This window comes from Brachyistius frenatus, unplaced genomic scaffold, assembly GCF_029030835.1.
Source record: "Brachyistius frenatus isolate BFR_SWC_R1_liver_20210118 unplaced genomic scaffold, ASM2903083v1 Contig_263, whole genome shotgun sequence".
In the NCBI taxonomy this organism is placed as follows: domain Eukaryota; kingdom Metazoa; phylum Chordata; class Actinopteri; family Embiotocidae; genus Brachyistius; species Brachyistius frenatus.
In genome coordinates this window covers 353,253-374,813 of record NW_027210862.1, presented here as the reverse complement: position 1 = coordinate 374,813, position 21,561 = coordinate 353,253, and the positions used below count along the sequence as shown (strand labels likewise).

Here is a 21,561-nt window from a genome sequence, read left to right as displayed (position 1 = left end):
CCTGCTTCAAAAAGTTTGAAACTGAAAGAAGGTAAGCTGGCAGTTTGTTTTCTTTCTACTTTATTACTTACAAAATTCAGTTCCATTGACTGAAGGTCATCTCATCTAAATACTTCTAAAATACTTTTCTCTCGTTCACGCAGGTGATCAGATTCTGAGTGCCACAGTGTATTTTGACAATGTCTCATACGAGGATGCCGTTCAGATTCTTGAGCACGCTCAAGCTTACAAATTGAAGCTTTGCTTGAAACGCAAGCCAGACATCGAAGAAACTGAACACAACATCGAATCCGATGTTATTCATGTAACTATTTTCAAGTGGTCAAAGCTTTTCAGACTCTTTGAGATAGGCGGTCTTGGGGGCTAAAACTAACTTTTTAACATTTCTGTTGCTCAACAGGAGGAAGGGATCTACACTCCACAGATGAGGGAGCAAGGAAAAACCAAAAGACGCGGCGATGCCCGTATTTCGTGGCCCAAGTTTCCCTCTTTTGGAAAAGGACGAAAATCCCGTTTTACAAGGTCTCACAGTTCCTCAGAGGCTGATGAGCAGAGAAAGCTTGAGCTTAGCCCGACAACAAGTGACACAGAGTCACCTATAAAATCTCAGGATGCTCTCAAAGGCAAGAAGAAGCATAAACTAAAGCTCTCTGTTCTGAAAAAAAGAGGCCGCGTAAGTTCATCAGAAGAGCAGGACACAGACGCACCGACTGGCCAGATCAGCAGTGACACTCAACAGACACAAGAATTTGATTTGCTTTCACCTGAGTGCCTTGAAAGCCCTTCAGGAGCAAAACCAAAAGTCTATGTGACAGAGGTTCTGAAAGTATCGGGTAACTTAGGACTCGAACAAAACAATCAAACACTGACAGAAGCTCAAACTGTTCAACACGGAGTGGAACTCATCAGCATAGCTAGCACTTTGAAAACAACAGATCTAACCATGGCACTGGCAGATCAGGGAAGTCCCTCTGGTACCAAGTCCCCTGATGGGAAGAAAAAGAAGAAAGAAAAGTCTGAATTAAAAATCAAAATTTTGGGGAAGGATAAATCGCACAAGAAAGATGGAAAAGCGAAATCTTCACCAAAAAGGTTGAAAACACTGGGGGCAAGTGTTGAAATAGCAGATCAAGCTGAAACAGAAAAATCTGACATCATCCCAAGCTTTGAGTCACACACAAAACCTGCACTTGATGCCAATACCCAAATTGTCAGCATTGAAAGTTCAAGACAAACTCCAGCCAAATCAATGACAACACACGTGGAAATGGGTGTACCACAGGTGGAACTTAATATATCTGATGTTTCACTTTTACAAAAATCTCCACAGAAAGGTGAAGACAGAACAAAGAAAGGAAAGAACATTAAACAGAAAGAGAAACAAACGCAAGAGCCAACATTTAAACTGCCTAAAATAGGCTTTGGTGACATTGCTACTGAGGAAACTATACAAAAACTGAATGTTAATGTTGAAGAACGCACAACTAAAATTGAGCAGTTCACCACTGAGGGTGCAGAAGTCAAAGAAGATCTTTATGAGAGGCTGTCAAAAAGCAGCGTTTCCAGAGCACAACTTCCCAAACGTGAAGACATTGAGATTCCAGGTATGGAGGACATGTCTATGAGGACCACAGCCAAAGGAAGAAAAGAGCCTAAAGCTGTTTTTACCAGAGAATATGAAGACATTCAAGCTGAAACTGTACAACTGTCAATCGATGTTGACAGTGTGAAAGAGGCCGTTTCAAAATTGCCTGGATTTAAGCTGCCAAAGGTTGATACATCTGGGGTGCCTATCCCCGAAGAAATTACTGTGATAGACGCAAATGCACAAAGAATATCCGTGAAAACGCCGACTAAAGTTGCAGATACCAGAACAAAACATGAGGCACACTTCATGAGGTTTGACATAACAGCCTCTCCAGAAATCTCTAAAACTACAATTAAACAACCAAAGATCACACCTGCTGATTTAACTTCAGAGGAACTTTTAATTGAGACAAAAGCAGGTATGAAAAAAACTCAAAAGGAACACAAAAGTGAGCCAAAACCGAGCAACAAGGAGATAAAGGCTGGGGTCTTTAAAAGAGAAGATATTACAATACCTGGAAAAGAAAGTCTTCTTCAGGCACAAGAAACTGCTAAAACACAACGCACAGAGAGGATCATATTGCAATATGAGTCTGGAGCTACAAAAGAGTCAGATAAGAAATCCAAGAAAGCAAAGATATCAATGGCTAGCTTTGGGATTGCAAAACCTGACATGAGAATCCCTGACATTGGAATTAACTTGCCACAGCAAAATATCTCGGAGACAACATCCCTCCAAGAAGTAAAGAAAACTGAAATGGAAGGCAAGGGGCAGATTGATTGTGATGTCAAAATACCTCAAATCGATGGCATTGAATACATTGATTCAGTAGATGGTTCACCAGCCAAAACGGATGTTGGCTTTGAGCTTACAGGTTTTGATTTTAATCTTGATGCAAAACCAATGGTTGACATTTCCTTTCCAGAGATCAGACGTGAGGTAATCCCAGACATCAGTGTAAATGTGCCTGATGGAGATAAAGACATAAACATTGACGGGGCTGAGATAGGAACTCTTGATAAAGAGGGAAAGGGTCGCAAGTTTAAAATGCCAAATCTTGGCATATCCATGCCAAAGGTGAAAGGACCAAAAATTGATTTAAGTCTATCAAAGAAAGATGTGCCTGAGGTCAAACTCCCACAAGCCCCGCAGACTGGCATTAAACTTGCCAGCGCAGATGTTTCAATTCAAGAGCAAAAGATGGAGGAAGATAAACCTCAACTAGAAAAGAAACCTCAGGAGACTGAAAGTGAACTTGATGGACAAGGAGGCAAGTTGAAGATGCCAAAGTTTGGAATCAAAATGCCAAAAATAAAAGGCCCTGAATTTGATTTAAACTTGTCAAAGAAAGATGTAGATGTCAAACTACCAGAGGGTAAATTTGAGGTCACGCTCCCAGAAGCTGCTGAGACTGATGTTACACTTGGAAGTGCAGACTTCTTTATTCCAGAGCAAAAGATGGACGCAGAAAAACCTGAACTGGAAATGAAACCTCTGGAGACTCAAGTTGAACTTGATGGACAAGGAAGCAAGTTCAAAATGCCAAAGTTTGGAATCACAATGCCAAAACTAAAGGGCCCTGAAGTTGATTTGAGTTTATCAAAGAAAGATGAAGATGTGACACTATCAGAGGCCAAGGGAAAAGTCAAACTCCCTGATGTTGAACTAAAAGAATCCTCCGCTAAAATGGAAGTTAGATCTCCTGAAATAAAAATTGCAGAAAAAGATGCAGAAGGATCGGCATTAAAATTTAAAATGCCATCTTTTAAACTACCCCAATTTGCAGCTACTGTGCCACAAATCAGTGCTGAAGTATCAAACAAAATCAAAGACATTCAAGTTCCTGAAACACAGCTGAAATCCACTGAAAAAGGTATTGCAGTTGACATAACAACACCCGAAGCTGGTATTGTGGACTCATCTTCTGATGTGAAAACATTAGCAAGTGAATTTGATGGAAAAGGAGGCAAGTTCAAAATGCCAAGATTTGGAATATCAATGCCAAGAGTAAAAGGTCCTGAAATCGATTCAAGCTTATCAAAAAAAGATGTAGACGTCACATTGCCTGAAGCGGGACCAAAAGGAAAACTTGCTGCTGTCGAGGTCAAAGCTCCAGAGACTGCAGTTCACCAAAATGTTGAAGGATCATCATCAAAATTTCAAATGCCAACATTTAAACTACCAAAACTCGCAATTGGTACTCCAAACCTTTCTGTGGGAAAACCTGATATGGACAAAGATGTCCAAATTGAGGGAGCTGGTATTAATATACCAGAAGAGGGGTCAGCAGTTGACATTGCAGCACCCAGCACTGATGTTGTAAGTCCTTCAATGGATATAAAAAACACAGGACCTGAACATGAGGGAAAAGGAGGCAAGTTTAAAATGCCAAATCTAGGTTTCTCTATGCCAAACGTGAAAGGACCTAAAATTGATTTAAGCCTGTCAAAGAAAGACGTAGATGTTACAATACCTGACGCGAAAGTAGAGGTCAAACTTCCAAAGGTTGATCTTGGAAAAACTGATGTTTCAATTCCAGAAGTTGCAATGGATGTTAAAAAACCTAAACTGGAAATGCAGGCCCTGCAGACTGAAGGTCAATTTGATGGACAAGGAGACAAATTCAAAATGCCAAAGCTTGGAATCAAAACTCCAAAAGTAAAGGGGCCAGAAATTGATTTGAGGTTATCAAAGAAAGATGTAGATGTTGCACCACAGACTGAAATCGAGACAAAACTTCTAGATGCTCCTAAGATTGATCTCAGCCTTGGAAAATCAGATGTTGAACTTGAAGAACAAGACAGAAAATTCAAATTGCCAAAATTTGAAATGTCAATGCCACAAGTAAAGGGACCCGAATTTCATCTTGGGCTCCCAAAGAAAGATGTAGATGTCACAACATCAGAAAACAAAGCAGACATCAACTTCCCTGATGTTAAACCACAAGGTCCTTCTGGAAAAATAAAAATTAAAGCTCCTGAGATTGAAGTTGCAGATGGAGAACGAGAAGGATCATCTTCAGCATTGAAAATGCCAAGTTTGAGTTTCTCTATGCCCAAGGTCAAAGGACCTGATATGCATTTAAGCTTACCAAAGAATAAAACAGAAAGCACACTGCCAGAGACTGAAGCTGAGGTAAAATTCCCAGAAGCCTCTAAAATTGATGTCACTCTTGGAAAAGCAGAAGTTTTGATACCAGAGGCAAAAGTGGAAGTTAAAAAACCTAAAGTGCAAATCAAACCTTTGCAGACTGATGTTGAACTCGATGGGCAAGGAGGCAAGTTCAAAATGCCAAAGTTTGGAATCACAATGCCAAAAGTAAAAGGGCCAGAAATTGATTTAAACTTCTCAAAGAAAGATGTAAATGTGAAATTGCCAGAGGCTAAAGCTGATGTTAAACTCCCCGAAGCCCCTAAAATTGATGTCAATCTTGGGAAAATCTATGTTTCAATTCCAGAAACAAAGATAGAGAATGAAAGACCTGAACTGGAAATTCAACTCCCACAATCTGAAGGTGGACAAGATGGACAAGGAAGCAAGTTCAAAATGCCACAGTTTGGAATTTCCATGCCAAAAGTTAAAGGACCTGACATAGATTTCAGTTCTTCAAAGACAGATGTAGATGTCAAACTACCAGAAACCAAAGCAGAAGTCAGTCTCGCTGGTCCAGACATTAAAGATCCTTCTGCTAAAGTGGAAATCAAAGCTGCTGAGATTGAACCTCTATTAGGCAGTATGAAGGGATCACCATCAAAATTTAAATTGCCAACATTCAAATTTCCCAAATTTGGTGTCACCACACCAAATATCAGTTCTGAAGTACCTGATGCAGACAAAGACATAAAAATTGATGGAGCTGATATGCACATATCTGTGACACCCACAGATATGGATATACCAAAAGTTAATGCAGACGTCCACATGCCAGAGGTTGAGCTCAAAGAGCCTTCTGGTAGTACTGTGATAGAGCAACAGCCAGGTGGTGAGGATGATGCAAAACTGAAAAAAATAAGGTTTTCTTTGCCAAAATTTTCTTTTTCAAAACCAAGTGGTAAGGCCCCAAAAGTTGATGCCAGTCTTCAGGACGTGAATGTTGCAATTCCAGAGGGCAAGATGGACGTAAAAGGAGGGAAAGTGGAAATGAAACCACCTGAATGTGAAGAGGATGTTGATGGGCAAGAAAGCAAATTTAAAATGCCAAAGTTTGGAATCACAATGCCAAAGGTAACAGGGCCTGAAATTGATTTAAGTTTATCAAAGAAAGCTGGAGATGTAACATTACCAGAAGCCAAAGCTGAGGTCAAACTCCCAGATGTTAAACTGGAAAAACCCTCTGCTGAAGTGGACATTAAAGCTCCTGAGATCAAAATTGCGACAAAAGACACAGATGGCTCACCATCCAAATTTAACATGCCAACAATCAAATTACCAAAATTTGGACTTGGAACTCCAAGTGGCACTGTAGACGTGCCTGATATGGAAAAAGATGTCAAAATAGATGGAGCTGACATTAAGATTCCTGAGGAGATTCTTACAGTTAACGTTGCAGCACCCAGCATTGACACTGACCGTCCATCAATAGATATGCAAATTACAGGAACTGAACATGAAGGGAAAGGAAGCAAGTTTAAACTGCCAAGTCTTGGAATTTCTGTGCCTCAAGCCAAAGGTCCTAAAATTGATTTCAGCTTATCAAAGAAGGATGGAGATGTGACACTACCGGAGGCCAAAGCTGAAGTCAAACTCCCCGACGTTAAACTGGAAAAACCCTCTGCTGAAGTAGACATTAAAGCTCCTGACATTGATCCTCAAACTGGGAATGTTGACGGATCACCATCAAAGTTCAAAATGCCAACATTCAAATTACCCAAATTTGGAGCTGCTACTCCACAGGACAGTGTGGAAGTACCTGACATGGACAAAGGCATTAAAGTGGATGGAGCAGATATAAAATTAAAAGACGCAAAAGCTGAAGTCAAACTTCCAGATGTTAAAATCAAAGAGCCCGCAGGTTCCATTTCAATACCACAGGCATCAATGACAGAGGGTGATGCCAAATTGAAAAACACAAGCTGGACAATGACGAAATTTTCATTTTCAAAGACAAGCAGTAAGACACCCGAGGCTGAAGTCAACCTTGATGTCCCTAAAGTTGATGTTGCTCCAAGCATTGACACTGAAGGTCCATCAATAGATATGGCAATTACAGGCACTAAACATGAAGGCAAAGGAAGCAAGTTCAAACTGCCAAGTCTTGGAATTTCTGTGCCTCAAGCCAAAGGGCCTGAAATTGATTTCAGCTTATCAAAGAAGGATGTAGATGTGACACTACCAGAGGCCAAAGCTGAAGTCAAACTCCCCGATGTTGAACTGGAAAAATCTTCTGCTGAGATGGAAATAAAAGCCCCGAAGATGAAAGTTGTAAAAAAGGACACAGATGGATCACCATCCAAATTTAAGATGCCAACATTCAAATTACCAAAATTTGGACTTGGTAGTCCAAGTGCTACTGTAGACGTGCCTGATATGGAAAAAGATGTCAAAATAGATGGAGCTGACATTAAGATTCCTGAGGAGATTCTTACAGTTAACATTGCAGCACCCAGCATTGACACTGAACGTCCATCAATAGATATGAAAATTACAGGAACTGAACATGAAGGCAAAGGAAGCAAGTTTAAACTGCCAAGTCTTGGAATTTCTGTGCCTCAAGCCAAAGGGCCTGAAATTGATTTCAGCTTATCAAAGAAGGATGTAGACGTGACACTACCGGAGGCCAAAGCTGAAGTCAAACTCCCCGATGTTGAACTGGAAAAATCTTCTGCTGAGATGGAAATAAAAGCCCCGAAGATGAAAGTTGTAAAAAAGGACACAGATGGATCACCATCCAAATTTAAGATGCCAACATTCAAATTACCAAAATTTGGACTTGGTACTCCAAGTGCTACTATAGACGTGCCTGATATGGAAAAAGATGTCAAAATAGATGGAGCTGACATTAAGATTCCTGAGGAGATTCTTACAGTTAACATTGCAGCACCCAGCATCGACACTGACCGTCCATCAATAGATATGAAAATTACAGGAATTGAACATGAAGGGAAAGAAAGCAAGTTTAAACTGCCAAGTCTTGGAATTTCTGTGCCTCAAGCCAAAGGTCCTCACATTGATTTCAGCTTATCAAAGAAGGATGTAGATGTGACACTACCAGAGGCCAAAGCTGAAGTCAAACTCCCCGACGTTAAACTGGAAAAACCCTCTGCTGAAGTGGACATTAAAGCTCCTGACATTGATCTTCAAACTGGGAATGTTGAAGGATCACCATCAAAGTTCAAAATGCCAACGTTCAAATTACCCAAATTTGGAGCTGCTACTCCACAGGTCAGTGTGGAAGTACCTGACATGGACAAAGGCATTAAAGTGGATGGAGCAGATATAAAATTAAAAGACGCAAAAGCTGAAGTCAAACTTCCAGATGTTAAAATCAAAGAGCCCGCGGGTTCCATTTCAATACCACAGGCATCAATGACAGAGGGTGATGCCAAATTGAAAAACACAAGCTGGACAATGCCGAAATTTTCACTTTCAAAGACAAGCAGTAAGGCACCTGAGGCTGAAATCAACCTTGATGTCCCTAAAGTTGATCTTACACTACCAGAAGTCAAAACAGATGTACATCTTCCAGATATTGACATCAAGGAATCCTCAGGTATTTCAATAGAAGGAGGAACTGCTGCAGATTTTGATGCTAAACTGAAAAAGCCAAGGTTTTCATTACCAAAATTCTCATTTTCAAAGCAAAGTACAAAAGAGCCTGAAGTTGATGCTAGTCTCCCAAATCTTGATGTCTCCCTTCCAGAAGGAAATGTGGAGGTCAAACAACCTGAAATTGAGTTCAGGCCACCGCAAGGAGAAATAGAATTAGATGGTCAGGAGAGTAAATTTAAAATTCCAAAGTTTGGCATCACAATGCCAAAAGCAAAAGACTTGAATGTATCAAAGAAAGATGTAGATATAACACTCCCAGAGGTCAAAGCTGAAGTTAAACTTCCGGATGTTAAAACAAAACAACCCTCTGCCAAAGTGGAAATTAAGGCCTCTGAGATTGAAGCTCAAGCAGGAAATGTTGAAGTCTCACCATCAAAACTTAAAATGACAACCATCACATTCCCCAAATTTGGAGCTGCAACTCCAAAGGTCAGAGTGGAAGTACCTGATGTGGAGAAAGACATTAAACTTGATGCAGAATATGTAGCTGTGAAAGCTAAAGGAAGTGAATTGAAGGGATCTGAAATCAAGTTTAAAATGCCAAGTTTTGGCATGTCAAAGAAAGACATAGATGTCACATTACCAGAAGCTAAAGCTGAAGTCGAATTACCCAATGTTGAAGTCAAAGGCGCTGAGGGTGCCGTTTTAGAATCAGATGCATCTACAATTGAGGTTGATGCCAAGTTGAAACGTTCAAACTGGACATTTCCAAAATTTTCATTCTCAAGGACAGGTGGTAAAGCCCCTGATGTTGATGTCAACCTTGAGACACCCAAAGTTGATGTTACATCACTGGAGGCCAAAGCAGAAGTTGGTCTACCAAATGTTGAAGTAAAGGGACCCTCGGGGGCTATTTCAGTGGAGGAGCCACCTGTTGCAGAACTTGATCCAAACTTGAAAAAGACAACATTTTCAATGCCCAGGTTTTCTTTTTCAAAGTCAAGTGTTAAAGAGCCTGAAATGGGTCGTGGGCCTCCACATGCTGACGTTTCTGTTCCTGAGGGAGAAGTAAAAGGTAAACATCCTGAGAAGGAAATGAAAGCTCCTGAGCTTGAAGCTGGACACGATGGACATGGCAGCCCATTTAAATTGCCTAAATTTGGCATTGTACAACAAAAAGGAAAAGGACCTGAAGTTGATTTAAATGCATCACAGAAAGATGTAGATGTCAAACTGCCTGGAGTAAAAGCTGAGGTCAAACTCTTTAAAGATGAAGTCAAAGAATCTTCAGCTACTGTGGAAATGAAAACTTCTGAGACTGAAGCTAAGTCAAAAGATTTTGGAGACTCACCTTCAAAATTTAAAATGCCAACACTGAAAATGCAGAAATTTGGCAGTGGTAGTTATGATGTTACCATAGAAGCACCAAATGCCAAAAAAGTAGTTGAAACTGAGGGAACTAAACTTAAGGAGGATGTCGCTGTCACCATTAAAGTTCCAAGTGTTGATATCAAAACAGATGTTTCCAAACCAACAATATCTGAAACACCAAAGGCCGAGACGGCTGGTGTGGGACATTTATCTCCGAGTAAATTCAAATTACCATCCTTTAAAATGCCGAAATTAAGTTTCTCAAATCCTAAACCTGTAGACGAATATGTACCTGTTGACACTGAATATGAAGAAGATCAACTGGAAATGGGGGTTGAGCTGAAAGGAGACAGTAAATCACCAAAATTGACTTTGACTTCATTTGGTGAGATCCTCAAAGGCACTGATGTTGAATTTGATGGTCCAAAAACAGACAAAGATGAAGAAACTGTTGAAGCCTCAGAGGAAGTTCATGAAGCAGATGAACCCACTGGAAAGGAAAAAGAAACAAACACCAAGCAAGTACCTATTAAAAGTCCCGAAAGGACAGGTTGGTTCAAATTTCCCAGGTTCAGCCTGTCCTCCCCATCCGAACCACCCAAGATTCCTGAAAAAGGCGAGCAGAAGGATGAAAAGAGCCCAGCTAGTGAAACTGGGGATGAGGACATAAGCCCCACCTCCTCTGTCCAGTCATCAGACGCTTTTGCTGATATTAGCTCTACGGTCACCAGTGAGCCTGTTGGCCTGTCCTTATCCTCCCCAACCAAGGTAACTGTCAAATACTCTGATCCGAATGCGGCTACTGGGCTTGAAGAGATGCACAGCAGCATCATTACTTCCACCACAAGGACTGAGCTAATTTCAGTTGAACCCAACTTGCCTGAGAAAATCACCATCCTGTCATCTGGAGTTTCATCTTCATCGGAGGACACGCTCAGACTGGAATCTGGAAAAATACACGTCATTACATCAAATATACAAGCAACCCCAGAATCACAGCATGCCAGGCTTCTAACTGACTTCCAAATAAAATCAGCCGAAGGCCTTCCTCTAAAATCAGAGGCTAACGAAGCTGCGTTGTGGACTGTCGAAGACTCACAAAGCGGCATGAGAGCGATGTTTGAGAGGCACTTGGTCAGGGAAGCATCGACGGAAAGACGCGAGAGCAAAGAAACAGTTGTTATAACTAAACAAATTACACATGTATTTGACTCTTCTGAGCCCATCTCAGGTGAGACAGCGTCATCCATACAACGACTCAGAGACTCTGTGCACTCTGACAAAATGAGGTTCTTTGACGGAGCTAAGAAGTGAAATGCATTGATTTAATTTGTGTATAAAGATAGTAGCTGGTGGGCTCTGAATTTCACTGGTCAAAGTACTTTGACAGGAAAGTAAGAAAGGTTATTTTTTAGGTTTAACTTACTATTAAGTAAGGAAATAACATGTCAGAGTGCAGGTGTTGACATGATGATGTCGATGTCTGGCTGCATGTTGTTGACCTGGAAAGAAATGGATTCATGTAATTTACACTGACGATGTCATCAAGTTTTAAGAGACCAAAAGTGATATCCTTGCTTGTGGTACAGAGCTTTTTTTTTTTTTTTGCTTACAAAAACATATAAATCTCTTTGTCATTTTGTAGTTTTTAAATGTACAATATTGGCCCGAGTTACCTGTGTTCTTTCGAAGATGATAATCACCCGTGCTTTCGATTGAAAAATCTGAGAGTTTCAAAAATCAATCAGAGTTACTGACATTCCAAAATATGTTTACAGTCATTTCACTGCAACGCTGACAGTAAAGAACACCTAAATCACAGTAATGCAGTATATGAGATAATACTCAATATGTACATGTATCACCAAGATATTGTTGTCGCTGTAGCTGAAAATGTAAAGAGATAATAGCAAATGCAAAGCTGAAATATAATGCTCACAATCAAACACAGCAAGTGTACTGCTGCAACTATATTTTTAATAATACTTTGCTACTTTATTTGCTACGATATAAATCTATGAAGAAAATGTTTTTCTTTTCAATATTTCTGTACAAAGTGGGGAATATTGAACTGGCTGTGTACATAGCTTTTAATGACCTTTGAAGTTTGACTTGATTACTGCTCCTGTTTGTATTCTGATAGGCTTTATCTCAACGTGTTTGCAAACTTATACACAATAAATAAATACTATTATACGCAAAACTGTGTCTGGAGCTGATGATGACAGGTCTGCACTTCAGGTCAGTGGTCTTAAAATGTAAGCAGAGGGGTTATTAAACGTAACATTATCATTGTTGTCAACACAACATAGGGAGCATTAATACAGAGCCTATGAATTTGCACACTAGAGGGAGACACAGCTCAGAAGAATATTCTTACCAACACCGTGTTCCTGGAATAAAATGAACACTTAGAAAAAGTTAAATATTTGTATAAAGGACAGTAATGCCTCTTTGCGCTCATATTCCCTCGCTACAGGCTTTGACGTCGTTTTGCTGCAATTTGGAAGACTTGATCAACTTTACTAAAACGCTGAAACACAAAATCTAAGGGGGGAACACCTAGTCGAGTCTTTAAGTTCAGGTTTTACAGTATAAAATATGGTAATTTACCTTGGAAAATCCTACTAACTCCTGCTAAATGATGCCAGCGTTAGTCATTTTAAAACATCAACGAACTGCTGCTAAAGTGTTACCTTCATGTGTGCCTCGTAATTTCTAACTTTATCTGCGATATCAAATTTAAATGTGTGCATGTTTTCTCGTGACCTGTGTTTCACCAAGGAACGACATAGAGAAAGGAACATGATCACTGCTCGCCAGGTATAAAATTCAGTGATTAATCGTTTGCTGAGCGTAATGTGTCCACACAACACCAAAATTACATCACAGTTTAGTTTTCAAGGTCACTTGTGAGAACTGGACAGAGATTTTCTTCTCCAGCAAAGTCACGATTTGTGATCCAAAGGTAAACTAAGAGTTGTTAAACCATAATTCAAAACAAATTATATAACCTGGTGGCACTCCTGAGGCATCAAATAGGACAATGTTTGTGAAGTTCAAAATGTTTTAATTTGTGTTTTAAGTTGTTAATATATAAAACTATTTTACTTGACAGTAAAAACAAAAATTTGGCAAATTGTAAGATAAAGGATGAGCCAAAAGTATGTGGATCCCTGGATAAACAGTTGCACTCATATGTGTTTGCTGAAATTCTGTCTTAAACCAGGAGCATTAATGTCCTGCTGTAGGAGCTTCCTGGTCTTCCTTCACTTGTATGAACTGCTGGGGTCTTAAAATACTCCACAACAGAGAGCGACGCTGGCCCAATCCACAAAAATGACAAAATATACACTAAACTACAACACTACGATAGTCTTTGAACGCAGCACAAGTCCTGCTCCACTGCGCAGGCTCCGAACACTTAAACGCAAGCAGTAAGTTCACCGGAGAGCCTTGAGCGCCCCTCCGCCTGTCGCCCACAACAGCCCGCATCTTCATCATCATCATCATCATCATCATCATCATCATCATCACCATCACCATCAGCATCATCATCACCAGCAGCAGCAGCAGCAGCATCAGCAGCAACAGCATCAGTGTGATGAGGAAGCCGAGGACGGCGACTTTCCTGCTCTGAGACATTGGATCAGCCCGCAGACAGGTACGGAGCTTTAAGCCCAAATCATTTTTAACCACTTTCATTCTTCATTTCTTTTTCAACACTACCAGAGGAAGCTGCTTTTATAATTTTTTTTTTCATGAAAGAACTAAGTGACTGATCATGTTGAAAATTTAAACTGTACTTAGATTTAGGAGAATCTCAGCAAAACCTGCTTTACACTGAGTTTTTCTGCACTGAATCTTCTCAGAGTGTTGAATTGTGGGCAGAAAAGCGCAAATTAGTCTGAATATAGTGTGTCTAAGTGTAGTTAAATCTATTAATAGTATATGCAACCTACCTGTTGTGTGCCATGCCCCCTGAGCACCGAACCTGCACAGTGTAGACATATGTTAGTTTTACATATATTTGCATTTTATTAAAAGACAAGTTTCAGCTATCTGAGTCAAAAAATAGAACAGGAAATGTAAATTGGGGCAACAAACACAGGAGAAATCAAATTCAACTTCAGCAGAAACAGAGAGGAGCTGTTTTACAAGGCTGTATGGGAAGCAAAAAAAAAAAGAAGAAGAGCATCACTATTTTTGGCCAGGGATTGGATTTTTCTTCATGTCCTTGGGCTGTAAAAACTTACTGGATTTATCCAAGGAACCTGCATTTGAGGAGGAGGTTCTGCTTCTGGCTCTTATTTAGTAGCAGAAATGTAAAAAAAAAAAAAAAAAGTGTATGAAGTGAAACTGGGGCGATAAGAGAGGAGCGAGCGTAGCTGTCACTCCAGTAACATCCTTTCAATAGTCTCTATCGGCAACAAAATGAAAGAGTGTAATTGAAGTGACTGGTGAGGAGGCCAGTTTGGACAGTCTCCACTGTGATGAATCTCCTGATGGACAGAAAGGGAGAGGAGGAATTTTAATCCACGAGGTCACACAGGATGTACATCTTTCATCCGAAAAGCAAACAGTAAGGAGGAAGAAAGGAGACGGCGGCTGCCAGCTGAATCATTTTCCGGAGATTTGGGCGTGCTCCATGAGGAGATCAGGTTTTTTTTCGTGGGCGCAAACATCTGGCTCCAAACTAAAGTCTGGAATCGACAAGATCAGCAGAGTGAAGCTGCATTGTGTTGCTGTTCCTGTGGGTTTTGGCTCGCACAAGTGATTTTGAGGCTGCAACTAACAATGATTTGCATATTAATTAATCTGCCAGTTATTTATTACTGTAACATGAGAAAACTGGGAAAAAAACAGTCCAAAACAAAACAAATACTCAGTTTAAAATGACAGAAGACAAAGAATTAATCAATTATTTAAGTAGTTGTACTAATTTTCACTAAATTTTCATGAATCTATTACTTGGATTTACGCCTAATAATTAAAGTGCTTTAGTAGTGGAGATCTGATCGTAATAAATACAATTATTAGTGCTGAAACAAATTTTTGATAGGTCACTCACTCAATCTTTGATTGACTGAAGTAAATTTATTTGTCTTTTTTACTTTTGATAATTTTACACAAATTTATAGGCCTACGACCGCATTGGGCTACTTTTATCTCACTACATCTCAGCGGATTATGTTGTTCTTTTCACTCCAATACATTTATTTAAAAAAAACTATTATAGTAACTTTGCAGACTCAGAAAAAGATTATTTGATTTTTAAGATAGTTGTCTTTGTGATACACCCATCAGTCCACTAGAGGGTAGCGTGTCAGTGTCACGTTTTGCTTCGCCTAGTCGTAAAAAAGTAAGCTGCCTTAGGTTTATGCACCAAAATCCACATGGTTAAGGTTTGGAAAAGATCAGTAACGTTACATAACGTACATTACGCTAGTTGAATATGCGACCTAATTTAGGTAACGCACTTAAGCTACTTTAAAGAAATCCTCTAGAATTTTGCGTATTCACAGATTCAAAGGTCCTGTGTTTGTCCCATCCAATCATCCCTGACATCTTCCCCTCTCTTAACAGCCTGCTCATACACGTGTGTACTTTTCATGCCAATGCAAAGCAAAACGTAACACTGACACGGTATCCTCTTGTGGACTGAAGGCTGTCCTACACACTTTGATACGGACTGGTTGATGAATTAGGAAACAAATCGCTGCAGCTCTGCCTCTATTAGAGGCCACATTACATATTGTAAGATGTCAAAATACGAGTCACCTGTGGAAACACCTGCTGCTTAGTCTTCATAAGACAATTGTTTTCTGACATTTTCTGTGCATAAATACATTCAATATTAGAGACAGCTCTTAGTTAAGCCCTTATGAATGTTTGATACTTGAATACTGAGTATATTGTTGTCTTATAGAAGGAACATGAAATTCTAACTTTTTAATAACATTGGACAACCCAAAATAAAACTCCAGCCAAAGACTCTCATCCTTGTGTGGCCTAGGATTTTATTGCACTAACTTTAAATTCCATCGCCACTTGAAACTCTCGCTGCTTTGTCTTGACCTCGCTAAAAATGTAAAAGGAGAAGTGTAATTTCATGTGTCTGCTGGAGCAGAAGTGAAGCGGCTTCCTGTAAACAGAGACATTAACACATGGATAACTCCGTTCAGACTTAATGGCTTGAGTAAGAAATTATTATTCAGCTACGAGAAAGAAAAAAAGAGAACGTATGACTGGAGCGTCACGCCTGGCATCAACATTTAAATTCTTGTGTCTGTTACGCTTCGCATCACTGCAGAGTTAATGCACTTCTCAGGACCAGACTGAAATCATGTGCAGAGCTCCACAGGCCTCTCCAGTCGCTACCTACAGAGCAGCACAGCCTGTTTTTTTTTGACATGCGACCGACCGGAGTGACCGCACAGATTCCCTCCAGACAAACAATGCGAGCCTCTGATGAGCAATAAAAGGCTGTATTGTCTCTTCGCCGAGATGACGATGATGAAGGGCAGAAGCAATTCCAGGTTTCACAGAGAAGTCTCACAACAACACTGCCCCCGTCCTGACGGCCGTAATTGCTGCGTAACGGCACACATGCATAACCCCCCCAAATAAGCCTTCGGCCTCGTGCGCTCAGGCAAAGTGCACTATTCAGACAATCAGAGGCATAAAATCGCAATCGCTCGTCCCCATGGCAACAGCAACTGCCAGTCTGATTGTATGGAAAGTGGTGTTCCTGATAACTTGCCACATGTGAAGTCTGCCTTTCACCACAGAGCAGAGGACCGGTACTGTCGACTGGTTATTAAATGGATGATAAGTGATGCCAGTCTAACAAGGTGTTTCACTATAAGACAATAATGGATGAGGAAGAGATGAAAGATGCCACACGGTGTCTTTGACAGCAGTTAAAGCAGCTATAATCAATATTTCTTGTCAAGCTTCAAAGTTAATGTGACAATAATGTTAACAGTTGCTCTGATATTGATAAATCATCACTTGAACCTGCAGCTAATTTGGTCTTTACAGAGCTTTAAGCTCATTGTTCAGCTGTCTGTATACAACTTGTCTATTTTGGTTCCCTCTCACTGCTGTCAAAGCGAGGATTTTGGCTGCAGCAGGCAGCGAGAGACTAGCTGCGAAAACAATGGAGCAATTAGCAGCTAAAGAGGCAGATATTTCCCTCATAAGTTGGTCGAAAGCAAAAACACAAAGCCCAAAGAATTCATCAAGTGGCATCTAATGGGACTCCAAACAAAGAATATTGTTGCCCTGGTGTGTAAATAACCAACAGTTTGTTAACAGCATCACCATTTCCACTTAAAAGGTCTTGAATCTGCAGCTTCAACTTCAACTTCAACTAAAAAAAAAAATCTGTTATTGCAGGTTTCTTGGTTTGCTTAACTTCAAATGCACACCGTAGTAATGGCAATGTTCATGTAGTTAAGGGTGGACATCGTACCTGAATACATTTTTTGCGTCAAACAAAATGTGTTTGTAGTATTGAAAACTCTTTGCTTATTTTTTGATCAGATCTTCACCTGAACCTGAAAAAAAAATCTTCTCATTGAATTTGATGTTTTTTTTTTTTTTTTAAGTCTGTTTTAACAGTGGAAGGCACCTATATCTATACTGAAAGCTGAGCAAGCTGTATTTATTCCTTTTGTCCATACCTTTAGTATAGCACCAGGACAAAGTCCAAAATCCTGAATCTTTGTCAAATGCAAGCTAATATTAACTCGCTTGGCTCCGACCACCTGCTGCACACAACTTCAAGTTTTCACTGCGATTATAGTCTGGAAACCCTGTCAGCATTAAGCCCTTTAGAGAGCAGATAAGGGAAGAAAATAAAATGTTCCTGTTTGTTTGCTGTTGTATTGGTACCTTAAAATTGTTAACACCATTTGACTCATAACACTATTTGCTTTTGTGTAATTTGTGCCAATGCTATTTAAAATACTGCTGCAGTATTCTCCCTTGGAAAGTGAGTCAAAGTCAGACAAATCATGCAGATTTCCTCCAAAGTTTTTAGTTCACAATTCCACTAAAGTGTTTCCTTCTTCAAATCAAAGCGCTGAAACAAGAGCAGCTGTAGTTTCGGTAATAAAACAGCTGAAGTTTGGAAAGTATATTTGACAGTCGTGGTTGGTTGAATACATGTTAAAGCACTGACACATCAAGCTGGCAGTCAAATATTTCTGCTCCATCGTTGAGCATGTGATTAACATCCACCTACAATTTTTGTGGTGTGTTTGGGATCATGGGAATTAATTGGCCATTACTGTTGGACAACTGTTCCCGTAAATAATGATGCCAAAACGATACCTGGGTAATGTACATTAGGCTGCACTAACCCATAGGACTGTAAGTGCAATTAGTTTATGTAAGAGACTCTGGAACATCCAGAGTTTCACAACAGCCGGCTCAAGATAGAAAAAAAAAAAAAAAGCCAAAGGAAACAAAAGTGCAGACAGTTAATTGATTGGTGATCAACAGCGTGTGTGTGTTTTTTCCTCCAGGATGACTGAGGTGATGAACTCTCTGGAGCCGGGGACGGAGGACTTCTCCGGGGGAGGAGGAGGAGCAGGAGAAGGAGGAGATCAGGGTGCCGTATCCTTCCTGCTGCGTGTGTGTGCGTGTGAGAAAGTGCGTGTTAAGCTTATTTCAAACCGGTCTTCTTTTTATTCGAGCAGAAAGCACACAATGGTGAGTCACGGGGCTGATGAGCAAGAGTAAAATGTGGGTTGACGAGACTGAGGCCATTAGTTGGACTGAGCCTGCTGTGAGTAGATGGTAGTCTGTCTTATCCAGCCGAGCCAAAAGGACAAGCGAGTTATTGTCTACAACCACACAATTTGTCTTCTCAACACAATGTATCATCATTAAGTGAGCTGTAAAGAGTGATCACTTATTCTTTATGGCAGCAGTGAGCTGTTTGATACGTGATCTCGTTTCCGCTCTGTGCCGTTAGTGTGTTGTGATTGTGTTGGTGAGTCGACCGCCTTAATTCAGACTCAGATATGTGAATAATTGTTGGAGGAATTGCTATTCAATTTTAAAGAGACATCTTTAGTCCCCGGGTGATGAGTCCCACTGGGTGTGACTTCACTCCTGGCACCATCTTCATCATTTTAATTTGGCTTATGACCAAAATTCCTGCATAACTAATGGTATGCAGCCTCAGTTGCACTTAGTGTTTCATTTGAATTAGCAAATGTTAGCACACTATTATGCTAAACTAAAACATTATACTTGCTAAACACCAGAATGCTCACATTATCATTACACAAGGGGCAATCAGTAAGTTCACAGACTGTTCAGACCTTTTCTGGTTATTTTCCTGACATAAGAACTAATTTGGTGATTTGCAGATCTCGATATCTCAATCTCGAGATGAAACTTTGGGCTACAGCTGGGCTAAAATTGGTTGAGACATTTAAGTTTTTAAGATGTTTAGGTTACTTAAAACCAATTGTCAGGCCTGCTTCCAATTATAGTAAACAACATTTAACATTAAATTTAATCTACGTACGTTAATTATGTTGATGACCAAATTTCCTACAAAAATAATAGCATTCCCATCAGCCTGAGTTGCTCAGTGTTTACATCAGCGAGCTGGCATTATCTTTGTGATCATCTTAATGTGGGTATTTAGCTCAACCTTTCAGAACCACTTGGGTACTTTTAGACTCTTTAACCTTCCTCTAGAAATGTAAGATAAAGTTGGTGTCCAAGCTTCTGATTTATGCAGCAGCTGGGCTTGTTGAGGAAAAAAGGTTTCAATACAGTTTACAGTCACTTACAATGGTGTTGAGGCCGTGGTTAGATGAAACGCAATTGTCTAAAAAAGAAAATCTTCTTTTTGACCAAGTTTTTTTTTTTTCTAGTTTGTGTTCAGTTACATCTTAGCATGATTTATTGTGCTACGGTGCATGACACAAATGCACAATTTCAGTTTAAGATCAAAGTAACAAAGTCCATGTGCACACAGTCATCTTAATCCTATTTGTACCGCATTGCTGTTCTCTCACGTGGGTTATGTTTAATGACATCTTCCCTTCTCCCAGATGTGATAACCCTCCGGTTGACCTTACATAAGCTTTTAAACAGATCTTCCCAGAGACCCATGAAAGGTATCCGAAGTTGTCCAAGAGGCTTCCCTCCATCGTGGTGGAGCCAACGGACAGCAGTGAGGTGGAGAGCGGCGAGCTCCGCTGGCCGCCGGACGAGGCGAGCTCTCCGGACGGTCAAACCGAGAGAAAGCGCGCAGACGAACCAATTGCAGGTGACGAGGAAACACGAGCTGTGTTTGGGTTCATTAGATTCACACCGGCGAAAAGGACGAGACGAAGTTATTCAAATTAGGCAAAACAGTTCATGTGCACTCTCAGATGAACAGATTTGATTTCGGGGGTCAAAGGTCACTGCGACCTCACGTTTATCCTGGTTTCGTGAAAACGATCTCAGGAACGCCCTAAAAAATATGGATGTAAACAGCAACTTCACAATTCTAGTTTTCATTTGTACATAAATCAAAGTGTACAAACAACAATGAATGTTTTTTGGGGGGAATATGTGCTGATAAGACGTCTAGCCTATGTGCTACAAGCATTAGCATCATATTTAAAGTAGCAGGAGTATCAGTCATCTCATCTATCTCAAAGCAAGAACAAAATATGTGGTTCAAACTTGGCTTTCCAGAAACATAATGCAGCATCTGTATGTTTCTCCAGATGAGGAGCAGCCGAGCGTTGATGTGGATAAAGAGGCTTCTGGGGTGGAAATGCAGGACTCCAACTGAACAAGCGCCCCCCCCCCCCCCCTCCTGTGTGAAATGCACTGTTACTGTGAGTGTGTCCAGACTTGGATGAATGAAAAACGAGTCGAATAGAAGAGCACATTGCGTGGATAGAGAGATCAGGTAGACACAAAAGGAGGAAAGGGTAGAAGAAGAAAAAAAAAAAAAAGATTCCCAAACCCCAGCTCGCAGGCTCGGAGCCAGATACGTGTCGGCACCTTCAGAATAAATTCACAGGTGTTTTTCTTTCATGTACACATCTGACGATGGAGCTTCTTCTGACACGTGAAAGCTAATAAAAGATGATTGAAGGAGACCAAGACGCCATCCTAAACTTTTTCCCCCCACTTTATACTTTTGACTAAAATGTCTTTTTTTGTGAAAAGTTTACTTGAAAACGAACAAAAGATAGAATAACTTTCGGCAGGAGACATGTTTTGAATGTCAGAGTTCCCCTTTTAATACGACTGTTGTGACATTTCCACCTTTGTAAATACAGATTTTTAATGACCTACTTATCTCTCTCCCTCTGGCTCCAAGTCCCCTTCACCATCCAGATGCCTGCAACATCATCTGCACATCTGATCTGGACAGATGTTTCTAAATGCTGTATTAAGTGTTTAGCTCGTGTGCCATACTACTACTACGAATGGTAGCTACTGTATTTTGTGCACAGTTTTTACATTAACTTTAGATTTAAATTACATCACAGTTTGTTAAGTGCTGACTGCTGTAGTTTGGTGATCTTGGTCTCACTTCGTAATGATAGCTATGAGTGTTTGATTAAGAAGAAATCCATCACTCTATTCGATGTTATGACATTCTTTAATATATTATAACATGTAAGCATCGTCTTCATACAGTAGGTGTTTAAAGGGAATGTAACTGTGTTTTGTTTTACTTAAGATATTGGAGCAATATGATCACATGGATTTAAAGGCAGTCCATTTTGTTACAGACTACAGAAATAAAAAAGAACCAGTATATTTTAGATGTGTGTCACTTGTCACAGACATATTTTTTAAAATACTGGAAGCCTAAATTATTGCACAAGTAATAAAACTTTTGAAAATTCTTAAAA

At 40.1% G+C, this 21,561-nt stretch overlaps 2 protein-coding genes across 3 annotated transcripts in view; both read left to right on the top strand.

Annotated features, from left to right (window-relative positions):
• The window catches only part of LOC138634482 (uncharacterized), a 23,496-nt gene extending 10,189 nt beyond the window's left edge, over nucleotides 1-13,307 (top strand). Inside the window, exons 6-7 of the mRNA XM_069721453.1 lie at nucleotides 10,237-10,397; nucleotides 13,156-13,307. Of these exons, the coding sequence (XP_069577554.1) occupies nucleotides 10,237-10,397; nucleotides 13,156-13,307 (313 nt within the window). The remainder of the gene's footprint in view (nucleotides 1-10,236; nucleotides 10,398-13,155) is intronic.
• Nucleotides 13,094-21,561, top strand: LOC138634467 (LBH domain-containing protein 2-like). Of its 2 annotated transcripts, XM_069721417.1 has the most exons (5): nucleotides 13,094-13,331; nucleotides 18,202-18,292; nucleotides 19,793-19,967; nucleotides 20,416-20,529; nucleotides 21,021-21,561. In XM_069721417.1, the coding sequence occupies exons 2-4, from the start codon at nucleotides 18,203-18,205 to the stop codon at nucleotides 20,481-20,483; spliced, it is 333 nt and encodes a 110-aa protein (XP_069577518.1). In that variant the 5' UTR covers nucleotides 13,094-13,331; nucleotide 18,202; the 3' UTR covers nucleotides 20,484-20,529; nucleotides 21,021-21,561. The 2 variants fall into 2 exon arrangements, with proteins under 2 accessions (XP_069577518.1, XP_069577517.1); XM_069721416.1 differs by having other exon boundaries at nucleotides 13,095-13,331; nucleotides 20,416-21,561.

Excerpts from the sequence above, each read along its gene's own strand:
- LOC138634467 (XM_069721417.1), top strand. The coding sequence starts at position 18,203 with ATGACTGAGGTGATGAACTCTCTGGAGCCGGGGACGGAGGACTTCTCC. Across the intron at positions 18,293-19,792 it reads AAGGAGGAGATCAGGGTGCC|ATCTTCCCAGAGACCCATGA; the intron begins GTATCCTTCCTG and ends GCTTTTAAACAG. Across the intron at positions 19,968-20,415 it reads CGCAGACGAACCAATTGCAG|ATGAGGAGCAGCCGAGCGTT; the intron begins GTGACGAGGAAA and ends ATGTTTCTCCAG.